The sequence below is a fragment of the Dermacentor andersoni genome, chromosome 1 (assembly GCF_023375885.2).
Source record: "Dermacentor andersoni chromosome 1, qqDerAnde1_hic_scaffold, whole genome shotgun sequence".
Taxonomy (NCBI): domain Eukaryota; kingdom Metazoa; phylum Arthropoda; class Arachnida; order Ixodida; family Ixodidae; genus Dermacentor; species Dermacentor andersoni.
In genome coordinates, this window is record NC_092814.1 from 47,189,351 (window position 1) to 47,215,821 (window position 26,471).

The 26,471-nt window shown below is 46.6% G+C and overlaps 1 protein-coding gene and 1 non-coding gene across 2 annotated transcripts in view; one reads left to right on the top strand and one right to left on the bottom strand.

Annotated features, from left to right (window-relative positions):
• LOC129387972 (uncharacterized) overlaps positions 1–26,471 on the bottom strand; it is a 95,847-nt gene that overhangs the window by 16,408 nt on the left and 52,968 nt on the right. The window contains exon 4 of the mRNA XM_055077864.2: positions 4,459–4,616. Coding sequence (XP_054933839.1) covers positions 4,459–4,616 — 158 coding nt within the window. The remainder of the gene's footprint in view (positions 1–4,458; positions 4,617–26,471) is intronic.
• TRNAT-CGU (transfer RNA threonine (anticodon CGU)) lies at positions 3,493–3,564 on the top strand. The gene has a single exon. It is a non-coding gene; the product is annotated as a tRNA-Thr (tRNA).

Here is a 26,471-nt window from a genome sequence, read left to right on the forward strand (position 1 = left end):
CAACTCGCAAGTGCAATCAGCCGGTACGAGGTAAGGCCCAGCGAAAGCTTCCCAGGCTCCAGTAGAGGCGCCAGTCGGCTACACTTCCCCTCATCGGGGACTGTGCCGTCGTACCAAGATTGACTAAAGATATCCAGAAGACAGCATTGTGCTGTTGAAACTAGGTGCCTTAAGGCAGCGTAGGACACACCACCGGGACCGGGTGATGACGACCGCCTGCACTAAACCAAGGCCGCTTGTAGTTCTTCCATAGAGAAAGGCACTTCCATGCTTTAATCTCTCGTGACGGCAACTTCATGTAGTGAGAAGTCCGCCAAAAGAAAGAAGTCGCAAGTAATTTTCGCATAAAATTCTCCCGTGACCTCAAGCTCTGGACGACTTTGATGTTGAGCCAGCGCTGTGAAAGGACGACGTTGTTGTAGAAGGGAGCGAGGACCCTGAAGAGTTCTCCACACGGGCGATAACGGCTTGCGAGGGTCGAGCGATTCGTAGAAGCCTTTCCATCTTTGGTCCTGAAGTTTGTTCATCTGAAGCTGAACTTTCTTTTGAATGCGTCAAGCTTCCCTCAGGTCATAAATGGACTTAGTATGCCTATATCATCTCTCGGCCGCCGGCGGATCGTCGGAAGCCTCTCCAATTCTTGGTCCAAACCTGCGCGTCTTGTAGATGCTGTATACGTCCGCGTAGAAGCCTGAAGCGCTTGTATGATCATGTCTTCAAGGGAGTCGGGATTTTCATATCTGCACTTGTCCTCTATCAAAATTCGGCACGCTTGCCATTCTCTCTGTCTTGAGAGCACATTATGGTTCTCCACAGTATGATGGAGAGCATTGCACGCTATAACGTGCCCACCGGACACTCGTACAATCACTGCCGCTCGTCCTGTCACGTGCTTCTTACGACACACCACTGCGGGTTCTTATCCTTCCATCGCTCTCACCCCGCGAGTCGCTCCTCCGGCGACATACCTCCTATAGATGGACTGAGACCGAATGTTGTTCTTAAAACCCGCAAGAGAAACAGAGCCTGTAGTGGTATCTGGATCGACCAACTCACTCCCTTTTACAAACTAGAGTACAACTTCGATGGCCCACTTTCAGCCTGTATGATGCTATCGCATTAAAGAACCCTGTCTTGGGGCAGGTAACATATCAGCGGCATGGTGTTATTGCTTGAACCTAATTTCTAGGCATGTTAAGGTGCCGGAAAAGATGCTTTGTTGAAATCGCGCATCGTTCAGTCAATATTTGTTACTAGCTATGAGCAGAAGAAGGCTTTTCTTATAACACTTTGAATAAAGAAAGTAACAGGGCCAACGCTATTGGCTCACCTTCTATCAGCTACAACGTCCTTACTCCGAAGCTAAAGAAGGAGCATAGAACAGAGAGGGACATCTAAAAGAAGAAAATGAAGCCGTCACGCTGGCAGTGCTCTTGACAAATTAATTTTTCGGGTCTAAAGTGACGTTTATGCGGCAGGCGCACGAGCGATGCTCATTGACGGAAGTGTTTCCTGTTCATATTCCGAACACGCCCGCGGCCCGGCACGCTCGCCCGATGCTGTTCATTACGGTGGCTTCGCTCGTGTGCATGCTCCTGCCAGTACACACGCGTCGCGTTGTACCCTTCTTTGAGTTTTGCGAGCATCTGTTTCCCAGTTCTTTGTTCTCTCGTTGCAGCGTACGCTCTGCGGTGCTGGCAACTAACAGGAGGGAAGGAATGGGTGGGCGCGAGCACAGCAAACAGTTCCAGGGAGGCGAAGGGAGCGAAACCCAGGCTTGGGGAACCGAGAGACAGGAGCCACTAGCGGCGTGAGCGTTCTATACGGCCCGGCAAAGATTAACGGCCGCTCTCCCCCGCGGCCAGGGAAATAATAACCACGAGGCAGGGAGAGTCGCGCACAAAAGGCGCCAACCCGCACGTGGTTCTATATAGTGGCCGCGTTATTAAGCAGGTCATTAACGCTGCCCATGTGAGCGAATGTCTTTTGCACAACGCCGCCCGGCGAGGGGGAAGTACGAGCGGAGGAGGGCGCTACACGGGGTCAAGCAGCAGCGAGCAGCTAGTGCCTTGCGTGACTCGGCAAGGCCCTTGGAGGCCGCCTCGACCCTGGCTGGGAGCACAGGGCGCGAAGGGGGCATCAAAATGAGACCGCGCCGTTCCTCCGCCGTCCGTGGGCTTAGGCGATAAGCCCACTGTAGAATCCTTCCGACACAAATCAGCGGCCATCACTGGCGGCGGGGGAGGATGCGCGCTTCCCTTGTTGACTCGCGGTTTTGGAGAGCAGTTCCAGTGCGAAACACGGCCTCAGTGTTTGCGGTGCAAGAGAAAGGCGGCAGCTGAACGAAAGGCAGAAAAATTTAGTAGGTTCTTTATGGGGATTACCAAGGTAGGCCTGGTGGCAGGACAGTTGTTTCGTGGACATTGTGGACAGTGCCGCAAACCTCTCGACACAACTATACACTGCACAAGGCATAAAAGACACCGCGGACATGCTCGGATCTGTTTAATGAAGATTTAAAAAGCAGAAGTGAATGGAGAAGGGAAGGCTGGGCGATTTTTTGCGCTCAAGGTCACGATAATCCTTCTCCTAATTCCTTCTCAAAGCTTTTACCGTTTTACTACGCGTACATCTGTTTGCGTTGCGATAGCTGCCAGGCTTGGCTTTCTTGCGAGTGTTTCGCGAACACAGCATATTTGTTCACGGGTGGACTGTAGTAGATGCGCCCAGAGGGCGCACGCGTACTCCGGGAATCGTATGTTCCGGTGCCATTTCTATACGCTGACGTTGTGCACTACGTCCGAACGTGCCACGGTTATCAACTGGAATTGGCAACTTGGTTCTGGTTCTGGTTTTGGGTTCCAGGCAACTGGAACCCAAAACATGTCAGAATGAACCTGTTCATACTCGAAAGTTAACCTTCTGGCTTTGCAGTAACAAAAACGATTTGATTCCGCGCAAGTGCTATCCAGGCAAATCACTTTTACTCTAAGAATACTGTACAGTGCCAGCTGGGCCGGAAGTAGCCCAATTGGTAGAGCATCGCACGCGTAATGCGAAGACGTTTGATCGTTCCCCACCTCCGGCAAGCTGTTTTTTCGTCCACTGACATTTTCATTAATTTATCATTTCTTTAATTCAATTAGCAAGTACAAGAAATTTTCCCTGTATTGTCCTTGGTGTCATTGTTTGTTGGCTTCTTATGATATCATTAATAAAAATCGGGCCCCTCGGTTAACCCTTTTTCTTCCCGCTTATTAAATAACGAGGTTCTGGAATCCGGCGACATTGCTGCCTTCAGGTAGCACGTGTGGGTTTATTGACTAGTTGCCTTCACCGAAAAAGATCAAGTACTCGTGACGCCTGCGGCGGAAAGGATGTTCCACAGCTACCGCCATGGTTGTGAGTGGTGGCGATGGCTAACAATCCCAAGGTTAGTTGTAGTAGTAAAACGTAAATACCACAAAAAAGAAAAGTGGATGGGAAAACGGCGCCGCGGTAGCTCAATCGGTAGAGCTTCGCACGCGTAATGCGAAGACGTGGGATCGTTCCCCACCTGCGGCGAGCTGTTTTTTCGTCCACTGACATTTCTATTAATTTATCATTTCTTTAATTCAATTAGCAAGTACAAGAAATTTCCCCTGTGTTGTCCTTTGTGTCATTGTTTGTTGGCTTCTTATGATATGATTAATAAAAATCGGGCCCCTCGGTTAACTCCCTTTCTTCCCGCTTATTCAGCAAAAGACACATTCAAGTAATCGCGCGCTGATCGTCGTCGCCTTTTTCAGGCCACGAGAAAGCACAGGAGCGCGTCTGCTTCACTAAAACTCTTACGTAAGTTTCGTAGGCCTTGTTCTGACGCTCGTCAGCTGCACACACTTCCAGTGGCTCGTAGCAATGCAAGTTCAAAGCTAGCACTTATCTGCTCCGGCGAGCTGATTGGAGGCGCGAAGGGAGATGGCACACCAACATGGCTGCATTTGCCGCTTCAAAAACGTGACGTCAGGGCCTCTCCTCTCCTATTTTGTTTCTTTCCTCCATGGCTCCATCGAATCGCGGACGTGACGTGCCGTCGCAGCCAATGGGAATTTAGGTGCCGTTTTTCGCTTGTCCAGGTGACAGCTAGAAGCCGGCTTTTTCCTTGAATGTGCCATTTGACGATTTCTCATCATAACCGTTCCGATAGACTATTTTCCAAGCAACTTTCCGAACTTTGACGTCACTGAAATCTTTCCACTTGTTCTGTCACGTCACTGAAAAACGTCGCTGGTCGCAAAATGGAAAAATATGTAGCTAAAGAGACAAGAAACTCGCTAAATCTAGCAACAACATCGCTAAAGTAGCAACACTGCTTGCCAACAACCACGCAATCAGAGCCCGAAAGCAGAGGAGGGGAAATGACTCTCGCACCGTGATGGATCTCTAAGCGGTAGCTGACGGTTGTGAGCGTATACTCACCTCGGCGTGCTTGAGCATGTCGAGTACGAAGGTCTCCACGGAAATGCCGACAAGTCGCTGCGCCGAGTCGTTGACGGCACAGGGAGGCATCGACGTGTCTACGATGTAGCTATCTTCACCGCTGTCAAGCATAGGCGTCGACGGGGCTGCCTGGTCCTCTGCATAGCAGAAGCGAAGGCGGCATATCAGCATTGTGCGTGTCAGGTAAAGCGCAGCGGCATTGGTTGTCAGAAGGATTTGCTGAGGAGTTAAATAAGGTACAGTTGAATTCGCATCATCAGTTTTTAAACCTGCTGGTCAAAGCAAAAAAAAAAATTTGCTATTGCTACATGAAAACTGTTTTCCTGAGGCATACTTCCGGAGGGAAATACAAGGTCAAACGTGCACTTATGGCCGTATCCCGACGCGTGGCAGCGATACAACGTTTTCCATTTACGCTTCTCTCTGTTTTTGTCATGTTTTTGTCAGTTTTTGTCATCGACTTCTTCGAAAGTATGACGCCTGTCTATTCCAGAGGAAATATTCAGGCTGAGAAAAAAGAATAAAGAAATAAAACCAACTTGGATTTAAACTTTCAATTCTAAGCGACGCTATCGAGAGCCTATATAGACAATACTGCGTGGTAGTGGTTGGTACAACCCTTGAAGAAATCAGTGACGACTTCTTTCATTACTCTGTTCCCCCTAGTGTCTTTTATTGCAACGGTCGCTTATTCTTTAGATTATATTTTATATGTGAAGGCGTTGCGCAAGGGTATCAGATTGAACAGCTCGAGAGAAACAGGTCTTCGTGCGCACAATCTTCACCAGCGACGAAGAGTTTGAGTTAGCTTGAGCGAAACGAAACTTCACAAATTGGTCATTGTTATTGAAATGACTTAGTAAGGTGGCTGACTGGGCTAGCTGGTAATCCATACCAAATGTGAACAGTGCAAAAGCAACACGGGGGCGAAAACGAGAAGGGACGAACACCGCTCGTACCGTCTCGTTTTCGTCCCCGTGTCTATTTTGCGCGATCCACGTTTAGCATTGTTAGAGCGAAGCCTTCTTTGCTTCTTTCCCGCACTCTGTGGGTGTTGGCTTCCGATGTCTTGCCAAATATACGACTTGTGCCCCTGCTCATGTGCAACTGGGCATGTTTCCTTAGGTATGTGGATATTCTTGGCCGATCACCCAGAGTGGGTATGGACCACTGAGTAGGCGCCCGAATATAGAAGCAGAACAAAAGGCTTGAAGTGAAGAAATCGGCTACAGAAGCAGCCAATTGTGGAGCAAGGAGCGAAGTGCACACTATGCATGGGACGTCCCAGGCAACAACAACAACAAGAATCTTCCATATATTACTCCCGTTTTTGAAGCTGAGCTTTTGGTAACGGATTCTTGCGTTGCGCAAACTATCTATTCCTCACTTACAGCTTCATGAAATTTTCCAATCTTAAAAGCGTTTCTATCATACCTCCCACGTAGCTAAGTCTTATTAGACCATTTTGGGTATCAGGTCCACTGCGGGTTATATTTAAATGAAATGGCCTATTCCTTAGCACGAGCATCCATGAATGGACCAATAATTTATATTCTCCCAGTATCGGCGTACATAATTGTGATCAGGTACCAGGAATTTTCCATACGTAGAAATTCTCTCGAATTATCAATAACATCTATGATAGAACTCCCACATATCATATTTCTCAGGAAAACTCAGTGGTGCCCACCAAGAAACATAGAGGTTATGATTACTACGTTACTCTGCCGTATTCCCCCGGTAAACCTATATTTACAAAGGGTGGGTGGATAGTATACAATGAAGAAAGGGGGGAACCATTGGAAATACAAAGCACTAAGATTGATCATGTTGAAAAATACAAGTATTTGGGCATATGGCTAAACGAGGGCAAAAAGTACTTGGAAGAACAGGAAGAAATTATGATTGAAAAAGTGAAAAGGAACTCAGCTGTAATGAAACACAAGGAACTTTGGAACTATAATAGGTAGGAGGTGGTTAGGGGCGTATGGAAAGGGGTTATGGTACCTGGCCTCACATTCGGAAATTCAGTACTGTGCATGAAATCGGAAGTTCAGGCATGCATGGAAACGAGACAGAGAAGTGTAGGCAGGTTGGCCTTAGGAGCACACGGGAACACCCCTAATGAGGGAGTGCAGGGGGACATGGGATGGACGTCATTCGAAGGTAGAGAGGCAATAAGTAAACTCAAATTTGAACAGAGACTCCCTGCACTGGAGGAAAAAAGGTGGGCAGGAAAAGCGTACAAATATATGTACATGAAAAGTTTGAACACAAAGTGGACACTCAGAACGAGGAAGCTGAGGAATAGATACCTACAACCGAAGGAGGGGGTCCAACGTGGTTCTAGTGTGGGAAAGGAGGTGAAGGAGGCGGAAAGAAAAATGTGGGAAGAAAGAATGCTCGGAAAGCCAGCGCTATCAATGTATAGGTCACAAAAACAGGAGATTAAGAGAGAGCTCTTATTTGATAACTCGCGGGGCAGCTCACTATTATTCGAAGCTAGGACGGGGGTTTTGAGAACGAAAACGAACTTGTTATCTCAGGTGAACGAAATAGCACAACAACTTAACATCGAATGTCTATCGGAGCAGGACGTTGTGGCTATACACAGGCTGCCAGCTAGGTCGGGCAGGACCCGTGGCATAATTGTGCGCTTCGCGCGTCAGGAACTGCGAAATGCCTGGCTTGCTAAGAAACGATCACTCAGAGATATTTCCATGAAAATTTTTATTGCCGAGAACATGACAACTCGATCTAGAAAGCTTCTGGCTGCCGCTAAGGAATGGGCAAAACATTCCGGGTATAAGTATGCATGGCACGCGAATGGGCATGTGCTTGTACGCAAAGAAAATGGTGCCCAGGCTGTTGTCATTAAGCACGAGGATTAGCTTTCGACTCTTACTTAGTATTCCTTGCTAATGTTCCTTGCTGTTGATCTTATTTCTTTTTCAGCACCATGAATCACTTAGGGTCGGTTTCTAAACAAGAATGTTTTGCCCACATAGAAGCTGAACAAAAGGGAATTAGTTGTGTTCATATTAACGCTCAATCCGTTTCTAGCAAAATAGAAGAACTGGAAAGCTTTTTTGTGGGGATATATAAGCTGTGTGACGTTGTTATGATAAGCGAAACCTGGTATACGAATGACAGTCACATTTTAGAACTTCCGCACATGAAAACATTTTACCTTAACAGATTAACAAGACGCGGGGGTGGTGTGTCCCTATTAATGTCTGACCTTATACCTTGTGATATACTTCCTAATTTTTCGCGTACAACGAGTGATTACGAAGTGTTATGTGTTCATTCAGAGAAAGACCTTTTTCCTGTATGCTACCGCCCTCCTGATGGTGTTCTTGCCCATTTTCTTGATTTTTTTGATGATCTGTTATCATTTGCTAATGAAAACCGCCTAAACATAATTATTGGAGGAGATTTTAATGTAAACATTGGCACGGATACAGTACGCCGGTCCGATTTTGAAAGGGTATTAATTTCAAATGGTTGTTTAAATACAATTCACTCCAGCACTAGAATAACAGAAAATACGGAAACTACGCTTGATTTGTTTATAACGAATTACTCTCCTCAGTGTATCGTAAGTGCTGTTTTGAGTAGTGCTATAAGTGACCATATGCCTATTTGCATGTTTGTCAAAACTAGAATAGCTAGCACCTCGCACAGAGACACAAGCGGAACCTTCCAGAAAGTAACCGAGGATACCCTAACATCTTTTCAAACAGAGCTGAAGCAAATTAACTGGGATGACGTTTTACAGGAACATGATGCTGAATTAGCGTACAATATTTTTCTTAGCAGGTTTGTTACCGTGTATAAAAAGCATTTTGTTTACAAAGTTAACAGGAGAAAAAAATGCCTCAGAAAGCCATGGTTAACGAATGCTCTTTGTAAAAGAATGAAGAAGCGTGACAAACTATATGCTAAATTCATCAAAACTCGAGAGCCTCTGGATTTAAAAACATTTAAAATGTTTCGTAACAAATTAAGCAAAGAGCTACGGAAAGCACGTGATGCTTATTTTCTGCAGATGTTTTCGTCTTGTATGAATGACTCAAAGAAACTATGGAATAGACTAAATGCTCTTATGAACAGAAATCAGAGGAGTGATCCAACTGAACAAATTAGTTTAAACGGTAGATTGTTGGTAAAGGAGGATTTGGCAAACGCTTTCAATGATTATTTTGTACACAGAGACGTTGACCTCAATCATCCCATGCCGCACTATGGGCACATTACTCCAAACGCAAACACAATATTTTTTCAGCCACTCATGCCTTCGGATGTTTGTTCTGTGTACCTAAGACTCAAGGCATCTGGCAGCTGCGATGCCAATGGTCTTCAGATTTTACCTATAAAATTTGTTATATATCATATAGCCCCTATTTTGACACGTATTTATAATTTGTGCATTTCCACAGGCGTATTTCCCGAAAATATGAAGGTTGCTAAGGTAGTAGTATTATTTAAAAAGGGAAATAAATTAGATATAAAAAATTATCGCCCGATCTCGATCCTCCCTGTTTTTTCAAAAGGTCTTGAAAAAATTATTCTAAGTCAGTTGTCTTCGTTCTGTGAAAAGTACAAGATAATTTCAAATGCTCAATACGGTTTCCGTAAAAACAGGTCGACTGAATTAGCTCTTCTCGATCAAAAGGAATTTATATTGCAGAATTTCGAACATAAGCTATTAACAATAGGCATATTTGTCGACTTTACACAGGCATTTGATCATATTATTCACAGCATTTTATTCTACAAACTAGAGAAATATGGGATTAGAGGCATTCCACTTCAATTATTAAAATCTTATCTTAATAACAGACGCCAGTTTGTTTCTGTAGGCCACAATACATCGGTAACCAAAGAAATACTTTGTGGCGTCCCACAGGGTAGCATTTTGGGCCCGTTGCTGTTTAACTTATATGCTAACGATATTACTTCTATCTACGAAAAGGAAATTTATAATTTGCGCAGATGACACAAGTGTTTTCATCTCGTCCGGTTCTTGTACCAATTTAATTAGTATGGCAAATGACTTCTTGCGCAGCCTATCCTATTGGTCCACTGAGAACTGTCTAAAAGTAGAGAGAGAGATAAGAATACAAGAAGGCAGGGATGTTAACCAGTCAATAGTCTGGTTGGCTACCCTACACTGGGGGAAGGGAGAAGGGGAAGAGAAAGAAGGGAGAGAGAAGGTGTAGGTACGTGTACGGATAGCACTTCAGTTAAAGTCGCTCGAGCAAACCAGAAGTTCTGAGAAAACACAAAAGTGCCTTCACTGCCTTCTGAGCCGATGATCGGTCGGGACGGTGCTCTAATATTGTCTGTTCACTCAGAGGACGATCGTCTAGTTTCCTCAATGTGTCGGACAAATACTGTCTTTGTGCTTGAAATTGAGGACAATGGCACAATATGTGGTCAATGTTCTCCTCGCATGCGCAAACATCACTTGCAGGACTATCAGCTATTCCAATTAGTGCTGAGTAGGCATTTGTGAAGGCCACTCCAAGCCATAACCGACACAGAAGAGACGCTTCACGCCGGTGCACACCGGCTGGAGGTCTGAGTTGAAGTGACGGGTTTAGTCGGTGCAGTCTTGTGCGCCTTGTATGTACGGTATTCCACTCTGCTAAGGAGATAGTGCTTGCCAGAATGCCAAGTTGTCTCGCGGCGTCGGTCCTTGAGAGCGGAATGGGGACGCAGCGGTCTTCTTGGTTTGACGTCCGAGCTGCCTTATCGGCGTCATCATTACCAATGATACCGCAATGACCTGGTATCCACTGAAAAGAGGTATCATGGCCTTTTTCTCTTAAGTGATGGACAAGTTCCGCGATTTCGCACGTGAGCTGATCGTGAGTTCCATGTCGGAGAAATGAATGCACACATTGCAAGGCCGGCCTTGAATCGCAGAAGACTGCCCATTTACTAGGACTTTCAGTATTTATCACTTGAAGCGCGTCGCGGAGAGCCGCGAGCTCTGCAGCTGTAGACGTAGTGATATGGGAAGTCCTGAACCGCTTGGTTATTCCCATTGCTGGTATAACTACAGCGCCGCCGGAACTGGTTGAGGTAGTTGATCCATCAGTGTAGACGTGTGTGCAGTCACTGTATTTCTCGTACAAGAGAAGTAAAGTTAGTTGCTTGAGCGCTGATGATGGCAAGTCCGACTTTTTCTGAAGTCCTGGGACTGTAAGGTTCACTTGAGTACGGCGCATGCACCATGGAGGAATAGAAGGCCTTGCCGCAGGTGTGTAACCTGACCTGAAAGAGGCACGGTGCGCGAAGACAGTCGCACTGAATGTCGTGTGGGGCCTATCTATTGGGAGACTTGCTAGGTGGTGGGTAGGGGTCCTGGCGAAGTGTCTTATGTGCACACGCATTGTTTCAATGCTAATGTGCGTTCTAATAGTGAAATCTTGAGCGACTGCAATAACTTCAGTCGTTGACGCACTCCGCGGTAGACCGAGACATATCTTGAGTGCTTGGGCTTGGATGCTTTGGATTGTGTTCAGGTTAGTTCTGCAGGTGTTGGACATGATCGGTAGGCTGTACCGCAGGAATCCAATAAAGAGGACCCTGTACAGTTGCAGCATAGAGTGTATTGGCACTCCCCAGGTCTTTCCTGCAAGGAACTTAAACATATGGCAAATTCCTGTCAGGTGTTTTTTTTTACATAATTCACATGAGGGGTCCAGGAGAGATTTTTATCAAGGACCACCCCCAAAAATCTGTGACTCGTGCTGTACGAGATCATGTGTCTGTCGACGGATATCACGTATGGTGACATTGATTTCCTGGTAAATGCCACCGCTGCGCACTTCTCGTATGATATACGAAGTCCTTGTTCTCTAAGGTAGGATGATGTTAAAGTAGCTGACTTTTGAAGCCGCGCGCGAAGCTGCAGTCGCGTCACAGCCGACGTCCAAATGCAAATGTCGTCGGCATAGATGGAGAGCCTAACGGTGCCTGGCAGGATGTCGGTGAGTCCAATGAGTGTTAGACTGAAGAGCGTTGGGCTGAGTACTCCGCCCTGAGGCACCCCACGGTTACTGTAATGCTGGGAGGTCGGGCCATCCTCGGTAAGTACGAAAAAGGATCTCTTATGTAGATAGCTACTTATCCACAAATATACTTTGCCGCCAAGTCCTACTGCCTCTAACGCGTTGAAAATCGCTTCGTGCGTTACGTTATCGTACGCTCCTTTAACATCCAGAAACAGAGCAGCAGATAATCTTTTGCAGGACTTCTGGTGCTCGACGTACGTCACCAAGTCGATGACGTTGTCTATGGAAGAACGGCCACGCCTGAAACCGGCCACTGCATCTGGATATACCTGGTAATGTTCGAGGTACCATTCTAGCCGTGCTAGAACCATCCTCTCCATTAGTTTTCCGATGCAACTGGCAAGCGCAATTGGTCGGTATGATGCAATGTCTACAGGTGACTTGCCAGGCTTGAGCAGTGGAATTAGGCGACTGGTCTTCCATTCTTGGGGAACCGTACCTGTCTGCCAGGAGCTGTTGAACAGGAGCAGGAGCACTTTTCGAGCCTCATCGCCAAGATTACACAGGGCACGGTAGGTTATACCGTCGGGTCCTGGTGAAGATGAACGCTTGCACAAGGCCAGTGCAGCTTCGAGCTCGTCCATGGAGAAAGGACTATCCATGCGGGAGTCGCGTGAAATTGGTGAGTGGCGGAGCGTCGATGTTCCAGCGCAACTACTTTCGCCAGCAATCCTCCTGCAGAAAGCTTCCGCTACGTCAATCTCGCTGCATTGTTGGTGAAGGGCCAAAGACTTAAAAGGGTGGCGCTGCTGAGGGGTTCCACGGAGACCACGAACAGTTCTCCATATGTGAGACAATGGTTTTCGTGGATCCAAAGATTCGCAGAATGATTTCCATCTTTGTGATGCAAGTTTGTCCATGCGACGCTGAATTTTCTTTTGAGTTCTTCTGGCCAACCTCAAGTCATGTACAGACTTCGTGCGCCTGTATCTTCGCTCTGCCCGACGACGAATTGCACGAAGCTTCTCTAGCTCAATGTCGTATTCGGTGCGTGTAGACGTTCTCAGAAGCGAATGTTTCGCAGCCTCTAGGGCACCTTTTATGATGTCCTCTAGGCTAGTGGACAAGTCATCACGACAGCCGTCTTCGACAATTGATTTGAACATTGGCCAGTCGATACATTGTGTGACGGTGGCTAACCTGGAGTCCGTCAACCCTTCAACCCTAAGATAAGTGGGTAGGTGGTCACTTCCCCACGTTTCTATATCCGGAAACCACCTGACCTTTCTAGTGAAGGAGCGTGAAACAAAGGTCAGGTCCAGGCAGCTACAGTAGGCAGTTCCACGTAGAAAGGTGGGGCTTCCATCATTTAACAAGCACAGTTCTTGTTTGGAGGCAAATGACACTAATCTTCTGCCTCTCGAGTTTATCTTAGAACTTCCCCAGAGATGGTGGTGGGCATTAAAATCTCCAATAATCACCAAAGGCTGCGGAGTCGCTGTGGTGATTTGCCGTAATCTCTCGCAGTCCAACCGACTTGAGGGCGATATGTAGGCTCCAATTAATGTGAAAGTGAGCTTGCCTTTCTTCACTGTCAGACAGACGTATTGGTTTTCTTGGTCTGGCGACACTGGGTGATGGACATACGTAAGATCACGTCGCATGAATACGATGATCTTGCTGCATTCTCCGTGGGTGGCGGACATGAAACACTCATACCCGGACAGTCTGATGTTATCTGATAGGGGCTCGCAGATGACGATGACCGGGAACTTGTTTGTGAACACAAACTGTCGAAAGTCCGACATGCGTGACTTCAGTCCTCTGGCGTTCCACTGAAATATCGACGCGTTTCGGACTTCGTCACGAAACGACGGCTTCTGGAGAGCCATGATTTTAACCAAGAGCTGCAAGTACTGGACTAAAAGTGTCCAACACCTGTAGTGCGCTTTGCGCAGACGAAGACTTCATGTTGGTAAGTATAACGCGAATGGCACTCATGAGCGACCGCAGAATGTTGATGACCTGGAGATCATCAGCCAGCGTCGCTTCAACAGTCGCAGAAGGCGTTGCAGTCGGTGCGTTTTGAGGTAACTTAGCAGGGAGTCGTGCCCTCGGTAGCTCAGGCCATTCTTCAGGGCGGGTGAGCCTCTCCTCTTTGTTCGCTTTCCTTGTATCTGTCTTGGTGGCGCAGTGTGGAGATGCGGCAGCCCTTCTGACTGTAGCTGGCGTGTACCTATCCGCAGTTGCGGAATTTCTTGAACGTTTTCGGTGTCGATGCCGACGTCGCCGAACAGCGGTAGCAGCCTCTCGATGCGTTGAATTGTCCCGCACCATGCGTTTTAGAATCGTGAATTCCTTCCGCATCCGCGGGCAATCCTTTGATGAGGCCTTGTGAGGACCACTGCAGTTAGGGCGCTTTAGAACATGTGCGCTGCAGGCGTCTTCTGAATGGGACTCGGAGCACCGCGGGCACACTACGCTGTTCACGCAGACACCCTTCACGTGGCCAATCTTGCAACACTTGAAACACTGGAGGGGCTTCGGTACGAATGGTCGTACTGGATGGCGGACATGTCCTACTTTGACGTGGGAAGGAAGGCTGTCTCCTTCAAACAAAATCTTCACACAGCGTGTGTTTCCCAATTTGGAAATCCTTGTAATGAAATTGCCTTCTGTCGTTGGCTTTATCAGCGTTGGCAAGTCGTCATTAGGAATGGCAACGTCGACGTCATAAATGACGCCCGCAGTGCCATCGCCGCCTGTAGGGATCATTGATCGCACCTTTACCTTGTCGATATCAGTTATATTACGAAGGTGTTGTAGGGCACTGCGATGTAGCACATCAACTGCCAGGACATTTTTCCGCGAGTTTATTCGCACGTCTTTAATCTCATTTGGTGCGATTCTCTCGAGTAAGGAAGAGAGGACCTGCCTGTTGAGGAGCCGCAAATTGGTCGCTGGGTCCACGGGCATAAAGAGCACAGTGTGCGACCAGCGCAGCGGTGCACTCTTCACGGTAGAAGCACTTGGCGACGAAGATGCCTGCAGTAGTCTTCGCTGATCTACTCATCACGACCTGGAAGTCATCGTCCGATGAGTCGTAGCTGTCCGAACATATCTCAGTGGCCTCGCTGTCGGTATCGCTTGACGCACTTCCACGTTTCCTGGACGCTAGCCGACCTGACGGCTGCACATCGGGAAAGTCCTCGGAGATTTCTTCATCCATTGCCGCAAGGATCGAGGGAGCGGCAGCTCCCAGAAATGCAGATAAACAAAGCGAAAAAGCGGAGACAAAAGCACAAGCGTTCTATCAAAGAATCACTTCGTCTTCCTCGTCGAAGGTATAGCTAAAAGTAAATACGGCGAAAACAAAGGCCGTAATTTTTCATACCAAAGGCATGAGTCTTCTTCCTCCAGATCTAACATTAGTGTATAGACGCACAAATATAGAACTCACTCTTTCTGCAAAGGTGTTAGGGGTACACTTCACGAGTACCATGCAATGGGACGACCATGTAAGCTTTGTACTCCAAAAACTTAGCCGCATAACAGGTGTTTTAAATCGCTACAGATATACGTTACCCGTCTCTGTAAAATTATTAATTTAAAATGCCTTATTCGTGTCTCACATACATTATGGACATCTTGTATGGGGCACCACAACTGAATGTAACTTGAGTAAATTATTTCGTATGCAGAAGAAAATAATACGTGTCATCGCTAATGTACCGTTTGCCGCCCATACTGAAAACCTGTTCAAGAAATACAACATTGCGACAGCCCATAAGATCTATGACTGCAGACTATTACGCGAGTATTACTGTAATACCAAACGTAACAATACTTTACTTGTAGAACTTGCAAATCTATCCGTTAATTCATACCGTTGTTCAACTCGTACACCTGAAGTCTGGAAGGTTCCGCGCTCTAGAACTAACTACGGTTGTCAAATGTTGTGTAACAACCTTCCAAGATTACTGAATTTATACGACAGAGCAGGCTTCAATTTACAGGATTTATCACTGTCAGAATTTAAAACTCTATTGCTTTCACTTCTTTAGAGCACGTTTGTTAATGATTAATAATGTGTGTTATGTTCCGCTTTTTTGTCTATGTTACCAAGTGTATATCATTTATTTATTTCAATGCCGCAGTGTGTTTTGCATTGTTATTGTGGAAATATTTCACTGTTCTTTCATATATTGTATAACTGCAATGTTTTATGGCCACTAGATAAATGTAATTTATATGGCGCTTGATGTGTTACCCCATGCAGCCATATTGTACCTAAGGGGGTGAGGTTACCTCAAGCCGCGTCTGTGCGGCTTTTTTCCCTCATCCACCTCCATTTACCACTCCTCTGTGCATGTGTGTGTGTAAATGGAAATCAATAAATCAAATCAAATCAAATCAAAACATACAGGGCTAAATTTGAAGACGTGGACCTTCGGTGCACAGCTTGCGGAGCTGAAATGGAGACCACTGAGCATATAGTGCTGAGATGCACAGACCTTCGCCCGACCCTGGCAGAGGGAACAGTGGCAGATATGGAAGGGGCATTAGGTTTTCCCGGGGAACGAGGGCAAATAGACGAGAAAAGAGTGGCAGTAACGAAGGGGAGGCTAGAGGATTGGTGGAGGAAGTCAAGGGAGAAATAATAGCATAAATCGGGGAGATAATGTTTCCTCTACTTTTTTAGATAGTTATTTTGGGGGGAGGAGGGGAGTGAAAACTAGTTTAAGGAAAAGAGGATATAAAGAAAGGAAAAAAATAATAATAAAATAGGAGGGGGAGCAAAAGGCTGGGTGGCGCCAGCCGCCGCCCGTTACAAAGGGTATAGCCGCCATCCATCCATCCATCCATCCATCCATCCATCCATCCATCCATCCATCCATCCATCCATCCATCCATCCATCCATTCATCCATCCATCCTAATGCTTATGCCAATTCTGTAAGAAAATTCAACATATTGATAATTATTTTTCAACCTGTCACCAGTACCGACTACAAAAAAAAAAAATATTTCTTCTAGCACCGCTCAGTAAACTAGGCTTCAATTTAAGTGCTGGAGTGTTACTCTCCCTTGGGGCCTCGGCACTGCATTTTATCTACAGGGAAGTGTTTGACGCTCTGTCAGATTTTATTCAAGCAACAAAACGTATGTCATGCTAATTCTTGCTTTGCTTACTGTTCCTATTGAAAATTTTCAAAATTCCTTACAGAGGCGTTCCTCAAGGCGGAGTACTAAGCCCTACCCTATTCAACCTCACTGGTTGGCCTCGTTGCACATCTGCCAGTAGCAATCAAGATATCAATGTACGCAGACGACATATGTGTATTGAATGCAGGTGCAACTCGTCCTCAGATACGTGCAAGGTTACAAGAAGCTGCTACTGTGACAGCTGTGTACCTCCACAACCAAGGTCTCGAAATCTCATCGGACAAATGTCCCCTGGTGGTATTCACTCGTACACCAATGAGACCATACGCCACCGCCTCTGTAAACGGTCAGATCATTTCTTATGAGAAGACTCACACATTTTTCGCCATCATCATTGATCGAGATCTCTCATGAAGCCCGCTGGAGACGTTTGTGCTTTCATGTTTATCAGTTCTTTGCACAAGTTTAGAACGCCATCTGCGAATTAGTCTGTCAGGGATGGCGTTGGAAAATAAAAATGAAACTTGAAAGGAAGGATAACGACGACGTAACAAGGGATGAAAAAGAAACTGATAGATGTAACGTTAAGAGATAGGAAGACGGATGTTTACATTGTAAATTCATTTTGCTGGTATTTGAGTCCAGATTAAAAACAAGAAGAGGACTTACAGAGGACACGTATTGCGAAGAACAGATAACGGGTGGTTTATGAGAGTAACAGACCGGGTTTCAAGGTAACGGCAACACAGTTAAAGGTGGCAGGTTATTAGATGGAGTGATTAGGAAATTTACCTTTTGAAGCCTAACTCACATTCCTCATCATATCTTCCCACAAATAGGAAAAGAGGACTAGCCGGGACCTTAGAAAGGCAGAAACATACGGCAACACATACTTTTAGAAAAAAATATACCGACGTGCGGAAAATGCTCACGACGTTCACGCAAAAGATGCGAATCACCAAATTCCATTCACTACTGAGAAACAATATGAGAACTCTTTATGCATCAGAAACGTTAGCTAATCATGCGTGTGCTCTAAACGAACACGACCGTTATTATTGATACAAAATGCCAGACTTGCGCCAGTCACAATATATTTCTGGTACATATATTTCGCTTTCCAGCGCAAAGTTGCGAACTGTGTTTTCTTTTTTCTGATTTCATTTAATGTACACAGTAACGCTGCTGTCATATAGATCCAACTATTCAACGATGTAAGCGCTACCTAAATACGCTGGTGCACAGACTCTCAACAGCAGTGACGCGCTTCTTCAGAATGACGCGATTGCTGCAAAGAAGCAATTTGTCAGAATTTGCAACTCACAGTCACGTTCTTCTTAATTTTTTTCAGTACCCGTTTATAGGCCACGATTTTTTTCGCGCCTTTCCTTCCGCTGATGATTTGTTTGCCGTGAACAAGTGTTGCACATTCAGCGATGTCTCCCACCGAGAGCAGCCTTCGAGTACCGCAAGCGCACGTCCGGAGCTGCTCGCGTTTTGGGCTCAGGCGTCATCCATCACCGAGCACAGGTTGACTTGGTACCAGGGCCCCGGAGAGAAGCGTCGACGCGGCCGTACAACGCCAGCGCGTAAGCAACCCCAGGTTAACGAAATGAACAAAAGTTCACTTCAGGTTATACTGAATGAAGGGGTTTGTTTAGGCTGGCCTACTTCTGAGCAGCTAAGCGTAAATTCAGTGAGATGATGTGAATTCAAAGTGGGACTGAGTGGTATAATGTTTTATCAGAAGCACTATGACAGAAACACTTGGCGCGATGGTGCTATATGACATCCTGCAAGTTGCGAAGCACTGTAACACCACTGGCTCGCTCACGCGCACAAGGTTACAGCATGTTTCAATATATAGGATAAGTCTATAGCATTGGGATAAACTGACACACACACACGCACGCAAACTCGCTCGCTCGCTCACTCACTCACTCACTCACTCACTCACTCACTCACTCACTCACTCACTCACTCACTCACTCACTCACTCACTCACTCACTCACTCACTCACTCACTCACTCACTCACTCACTCACTCACTCACTCACTCACTCACTCACTCACTCACTCACTCACTCACTCACTCACTCACTCACTCACTCACTCACTCACTCACTCACTCACTCACTCACTCACTCACTCACTCACTCACTCAATCTTATGATGAAAATACCCGTGTAGCGTTCTTTGGGTCTGTGTTATAGAGCCTCAAATGGGGCTAAATTAAACAACATCTCTCAGCATGTCTCGTAGCACTGTACTGCTTTGGAATAGTTTCATTCTCGCTTACTGCATAGCAAGGGACTCAATTTCGACAGCCTTGCAGCGCTGCCTAGCACTACTTACAGCTTGGTTGCACAGGTGGTCGTGCACAGGTGGTCGCCCAGGCAGGGTAACCCCGCACAGGCTGGGTTAGCCCGGAAAACGACCTGTTCTGCACGTTCATAAGGAAACTCTCTTCTTCTCATGCGCTCCAAAAGCCGCGTCCTTTCAGAACAGAAGCGCTTGCAAGACCAGATGAAGTGCTCGATATCACCCACTTAGCTGCACGCAATGTAAGATGGAGGAGTAGCCAGATGGAGAAATCGCGAGATCGAGAAAACAGCGCTGTCAATCATCTTATGCGTAGAGAAGTTTCACTATTATATTTAAGGACTCTCTTTCAAGCTGATAACAGATTATAAGCCGCTGCAGACTATTTTTCGTTTAAAGTCTGGCATACCAACATTGGCAGCAGCACGACTTCAACTGTTAGCTATCGTTCTACGTTCGTCTCTGGATCCTTGTGACATAACACACAGAGCAAACCAATCCAATCCCGTTCTTACTCTGTATAGGGCGACGAGAAGAAAGGGGGTTAACCGAGGAGCCCGATTTTATTAATCATATCATAAGTCAACAAACAAACACACCAAGGACAACACAGGGGAAATTACTTGTACTTACTAATTGAAATAAAGAAATTATAAATGAATGAAATTGAAACTGGTTGAAAAAACAACTTGCTGCAGGTGGGGAACGATTCCACGTCTTCGCATTACGCGTTCGATGCTCTACCAATTGAGCTACCGCCGGTGCCGTCTTCCCATCCACTTTCTGGAAACATTGATGCCTTCAGGTAGCACGTGTGGATTTATTGACCAGTTGCCTTCACCCAAAAAGATCACGTACTCGTGACGCCTGCGGCAGAAAGGATGTTGCACATCCACCGCCAATGTTTGCGAGCGGTGGCGCGGGCTAACACTCCCAGGGTTAGTTCTAGTAGTAAAACATAAATACCCCACAAATGTGGATAGGAAAACGGCGCCGTAGTAGCTCAATTGGCAGAGCATTGCGCGCGTAATTCGAAGACGTGGGATCATTCCCCACCTGCGGCAAGCTGTTTTTTCGTACCACTGACATTTCCATTAATTTATCATTTCTTTAATTCAATTAGTAAGTACAAGTAATTTCCCCTGTGTTGTCCTTGGTGTCTTAGCTGGCTTCTTATGATCTGTATAGGTGGGTGGCTTTCATGCGGCTAAATCCCTTTACAAGTCAGGGCTGATGAGGCGATTTCCAATGTGGCGACGAAAGTGTGACGAACTGTTAGGGAGTTTGTGATTCACAGGACCCCTCACTGTTGGTTGCTTTGAAAGCGTCGTATTGTGAAGTGCGTACCAGTGACACCAACATGCGAAGGTATCCACTGGAACGGCATCTCAACCCCTTTTCTGGCGAATTATGAAGGTGAAGCCAGTGACTGACGACAGAATTTGTTTGGAGGCTCGCCACAAGATAGCCGTTGAATCGCTGAGCTTGAGTCGTAGAGTATGGCGGCTTTCTGGGTGGGCTCATTCTTGCAGTTTTCGAAAAGCAGCAGCAGTAGCGGCACTCTCAGCTATAGCCGAAGATATCAGGCAGTTCAAACAGCCGGACCATGCAGCACTGACAGACGGGATCCAATATGCACCGGCGCACCTATCAGAATCCTCGCTGACCCATCCGTCCAAGTAAATATGGAGGTGATTGGAGTAATTCACATACAAGTGCTTGAGCACCAAATAGTGGGCCTCAGAAAACGGTGTCAATCACTTGGAGTGTAATCCAGGAACAGTAATGTCGAAAATGACGTCCTCGAAGATCCATGGTGGATTAGGTTGCTCCCTTCTATTCGGGTTCTTGAGATTTCTGAAGCCTATTGTACATGTGCAGCATAGAATTGGAATCCAGGCCTAGTGCTGAGCCTTCGGAGAAGGGCTTTGCTAGGGAACGACTCACTCAGCCGTAGGAGCTGGGTGAACAACGCTTGAGAGACCAGGAGACGCGTTGTGAAGAGTGGGCCTCGGGCATTGATATTTTTGTTCGAGCCGGCCTGAGGAACTTCCAAAGACAAGCGGAGACCCTTCGTATGCATAAACACTAGACATTCATATTGGGTCTCTGATGGACACATTGGCAGTATTTGGTAAAGTATCCGGCTGGTGACCAAAGCACTGTGTAATTTGAGCATAGAGTTTGAGTGTTTGCCCCAGCGCACGCCAGCAATGCGCTGGTGTACGTGAAGCCATTGCAGTGGTGTCTCGGATGCATAGTCCGCAGCTTGTCGCCATAAGAGTCTCCCGTCAAGGATGACGTCCAGGAAGCGAACACTGAAAGCATGCCGGATTTTGTGGCCTCCCGAGTTCAGCAGTATATAGCCTCGTAGTCTTCCGTCTTATCCAGGAAAACGTACAAAAGACGACTTCTCTGCTGCTATTGTCAGACCAAGTGCAGCAAAATGGGTTTAGATTGCAGAAATTGCTCCTTATGGCAATACGTGCCAGACGTTTGTGACCGTATCTCGATATCCAAATTTCAGACGTTGTCCACAAATATTAGTATTCTTTGTGGTGTACAATTACAATAAACTGTCTTTGGAAGAGCAGCCAAATCAATGTTGAATAGCAGGGATATAGTACACACCTGCGCGAGGCGCCACGAGTAATACGTCGATCCTCGCTAACAATGTTTTCAAGACGAACACGGATAACACGGTCACCAAGCATGTATCAAACGTAAAACAACGCCTGCCATTCCCATAGTTTGCAGTTGGTTGATTATAGATTTCTGTAACACGCATCCGTAGGATTTAGAAATTTCCACGAAAAGCGCAAGGGTTGAAAGATAATCTTTCCTGTGGTTTTCAATGTGACTGCTGTGATCTAATACACTTTCTTGGGAGTATAGTTGCTGTCAAAAGCAAGCCATGAATGCTGAATTTCTTGCTCCACAAATCAATTTAACCTGGTGTAGAGGAAATTTTCATGACCTTCGCCACACAGGATGATAGAGACATCGGGCGATACGAGGGTACATGAGCAGCATCTATCCTAGCCTCAGAACGGAGACTACCCATCTCACTTTCTAAATCTCTGGCATATCGCCTTTTCTCCACAAGCCGTTGAAGAAAACAAGGAGCTCCTGTCTTCGCGGCTTGGGTACGTTGGTGAACAACCGATTGCTAATGAGATCTGGGCCCACTGCATAACGTTGTCGTAAGTTCTTTAGCGCTGATTCCAGCTCCCGTAATTGGAAAGGCGCGTCCATAAGAGAATAAGAGAGGTGGTATAAGGCCCGTGGAGTTTGTTGAACTGCGAGCTGAGTAAACATCCGTCAAATCTTCCGCTATGGCCACAACAGCCCTGCTTTAAGGCGGGGGCTTCAAAATGTCTGCGTGTGTGCGTTTTCTCCAGGAAAACGTGCACCATACTGCCGGCATGGGGATAAACAACGACACGCTCGCGCAGAATGTAGCCCGCTGTTCTCTTAAAATTTTAACAAAGACAGCTTTTACCTGATTGAACGACGTTTTCAGTGATGGATCGCCGCTTTTCTCAACAACATATGCTCCGCTCTGACACATACATCTACATAAGTACCGAAGAACGTGGGCAAAGGAATAGCGGTCATCGTAGGGCACAGAATGCGTCACGCGGTGTCGCTGACATTAATTCCAAATGGCGGAAAGGTTCGATTAAGGAACCGCCAACTTCAGCGATCTCTCCGGTTCTAATCACATTCCCCGTGTTTCTTCAACACTGCTACAATCGTTTTAAAGGTCCCTCAACTCTCTGCAGCAACAATGACGACACCAAGACAGCAGTGGAAACGACGACGGCCTGACAACGACACTTCGTTGACGTAGAAGACAGCAAAGAGCCGTCTCTGCGAGAGGAATGCTGAGAACGAATCGTGCACTAAAAGCAGCGCTGCGAACGATCGCGACATCGTGCGCCAGCTAAGCAGTCACCGAGCTATAATGTGGGAGGCTGTCACAACGTACAATGCAATCTTCTCATGAGCATTTTTTCCTTTTTTTGCGATGCGCACAACTCCGTCTTCGTCGGCTACATTGCCATCATCGCTACAGTATTATCTGCCATGTTCTCCGGATTATACAGACAAAGAGACCCTGAGGCCTGCGTGGCGCCTACAAAAATTTCGCACAAAGTGCCAAGAGGAAAGGTTGAGTGACAGCTCAATTTTCTACGCAGCTCATTGCCGGAAAGTCATGAGTTCGATCACCGATGTGGATGGTGAGCAAAGTTTGGTTTTTCTTCACTGCACGGTGATGGTGACCGTCATGAGTTGGTGCGGTGAAGAAGTGGCCAGACGACGACGGTGGCACGATAACGACGACACGATGAAGGCGTTAGTATGACGACGGCCTCAGAAGAGAAAGAACGGACACAGCAAACCCAGTTTTGAACCCTGAATTGTGCATGCTGTCGCATTTAACAGCATTTCATTTTTCTTCTAAACTTTCCCTGGCTTCACGAGTTTGCTGGTTAAAAATAAAAATCGTTAGGCTCCAGTAACTTTTTGATTTCCTTAACTCAATTCCTGGAAGCAATGCTTATGAGCCACAAGCTTGTAGATATATGGGCAGATAACCCCATGCGGTGTTAAAAAGATTGCCCCAGTATTCTAGGAAAACATTGATAGCACTCCAATGATAGCCGGAGAGCTCTTGAAAAGACCTGGACATTCATAGGAGCCTCGCGCTTGCTCCCCGCGCCTACCCTGCAATTCCGCAATCTGAAGAAGCATGTACATGCTTACAGCAGCAGACGCGTGCTGTCCGCAACTAGATAAATTTGCAAGAATATACGCCCACCCGGTCAGCGAGCACTCCGCAAAGTGACCTTTAGGGATCTTGATTTTTTTTTTTCACTTTTCTGGGACTTCGCACATCTCTTCGCAAAAGTAGACGCAGTGCAACGCCGGTGGAGTCATGGAAGAGCCCGACGCAGGGTACGTGCGCCAGCGACGCGGACTCCGCCTCTCGCCCAATGCTGCGCACTGTATAAAACAAAGCGAAAATTCGGAAGGAAAAACGTTGGCGGTGCTGAGTTTCGAACCTACGATCCCACGCTCAGTAACGAGAGCCTCACCCATACGGCTAAACAACCACGCTTGCTGAAGGTGAATATATATGAACCATGTGAATGTGTTGTACCGGTCATCATCATCATCATCATCATCATCATCATCATCATCAGCCTGGTTACGCCCACTGCAGGGCAAAGGCCCCTCCCATACTTCTACAACTACCCCGGTCACCCCGATTTTGTACCCCGGTTGTACCGGTGGTACAAAACAAATGTCAAAAGAGAACAGTTCATATGAAGGCTTTGTTGAAAGATTGGGTGATGGTGGAATAAAAGTAATCTCTAGGACCACATGTAGAGCCCACTTGAAGCATTGTAGACATCAGGAAAGTTCCCATTTTGCGAAAGTGTAATGCCAAACACGCCACGTCCCCGATGCGTTTCGGTGGTCGCGGGATGCGCGTTCAGTTGGGGCGTTCTTTTACCAACCGAAATGCCACCTATCGTTAAGGGCTTATGCTCTTCACGTCGCGCAACACATACAGACAAGCAGTCAATGAGTTTATAAGGATGATAAAGAGTGATGGAGGGGTACATGAGTCCCAACCCGATTGATAATGGTTCGACGCGGATGGATAAGGTGCTAAGGAGCGATAAGGGCTTATAATGGTCTAAGCAATTCTGATAACGTTAATAAGCACCGGTAGGGCTGGTAAAGGTAGGCTCAAATCCGATAAAGTTGGTAAGGACCGATAAAAGTTGATAATGAATTCTGAGGTTTTTTCATGCTAAAACCGCGATCTGATTATGAGGCACGCCGTAGTTGTTTCCGCATTAATTTTGACCACCACGGGATCTTTAACGTGCACCCAATGCGCAGGAGACGGGCGTTTTTGCATTTGGCCCCCATCAAAATGCGGCCGCCGGGGCCAGGATTTGATCCCGCGACCTCATGCTTAGCAGCGCCACACCATAGCCGCTAAGCCACCGGATAATAGTTGATAAAGGCCGAATCATGTCCGATAAGGTTGATACAGGCACATAAGGATTGATAAGGATTGGATCGATTGCCATAAGTTTGATACCGACGTATAAGGGTTGATAAATCTCTGATCGAGTCCGATAAGGTTCATAATAACCGATAAGGGCTGATAAGGGTCGGATATAGTCTGATGAAATTGATAACGACGAAAATGGTTGGTAAGGATTTATACTGGTCGGATCAGGTTTCATACCATTGATAATGACCCCGGGTTGCGTGGAGTTGAGCAAGTGGCACAATGCTTACGCATGCTGAGACAACTGCCAGAGGAGTTTCTGCGTGAATGTTTTTTCTTTCTTTAAATATTCGCGTCCCCTGAGGAACTATGATTTAGGGCGCGGAGGCACAAAGGCTGGGTGCAGTGCGGTTGTGTGGACAGAACTTGTATTCAATTCCTAGGTTGTCACCGGGTATAGTGTTCATAACGCTCTGCTGGAAAAAGGCAATATCGTTAATCCAATCTCAGGTCCGATACCACTTTTTTTTTCCACACCTCTCCACACCGCTCTGTGCCGCGCTCATATCTGTTGTTCACAGTAAAAGCAAGCCCTTCAGTTCGCCATTTTATTCTCGCTCGTGTACGATGTGTGTTGTTCTTTCCGTTCTTTTTTACAGCGATCACGGTTATGGGCTCATTGCCCTGGTCGTTTTGATGCCCGCCGGTGCCTTCCCTGGAATCACAAAAGCATGCGCGAGAAAATTTCAAAGCAATGAAAATGTGCATCACGGCGGGAGGATTCGAGCTTGTGACGTACAGATTGGCAGTCCACGGTTCTACCTCTCGGCCACTCTGGTGACTCTGCAGCAGAGCAGAATATTGACCCTGGCGATCGCGATCGCTGCAGAAGCTGCGATAATGAACGCCCGCTCAACATCTGCATACTGCGTGGATAGAGCTGGCGTCGGCGCCTTTTTCGTGTCTAAGCACGTCGCCTGCCTAGTTGCGGATGTGGTCCTAAATTAAGTTTTATCTTCTACATTAATCATAATGACTGAGCCCGTCTGCTCGTCTTCTAGCGCTCGGTTTCTTCTCATGTTCACTGCATGGCGCTGACGTCGTCTAGTTTTCTTCAAAGATTGCGTAAAGCACATAATGGGGAAGCCCAAAGCTAAGATTCAGAAAAGCCGAACAAATACAGCAGTAAGAAGCCAAAGGGTTGTTTTAGTAAAAACCAGCGACTACGTCCAGATAGGTAAGAGGAGAAAGGAAAGCCGAGCATTTCCTCCTCACCACGAGGAGGCGCAACTTCCACAGATGAATACGACTCACACTTATTTTATTTCTCGAAAGGAAACCACTCGCTCGCACCTGCGAATGTTCACTTCAACAAACACCGCATGAAATAGTCTTAGGCTTACTATGCATTATATTACGCCAGCGATTAAATTAAAATTG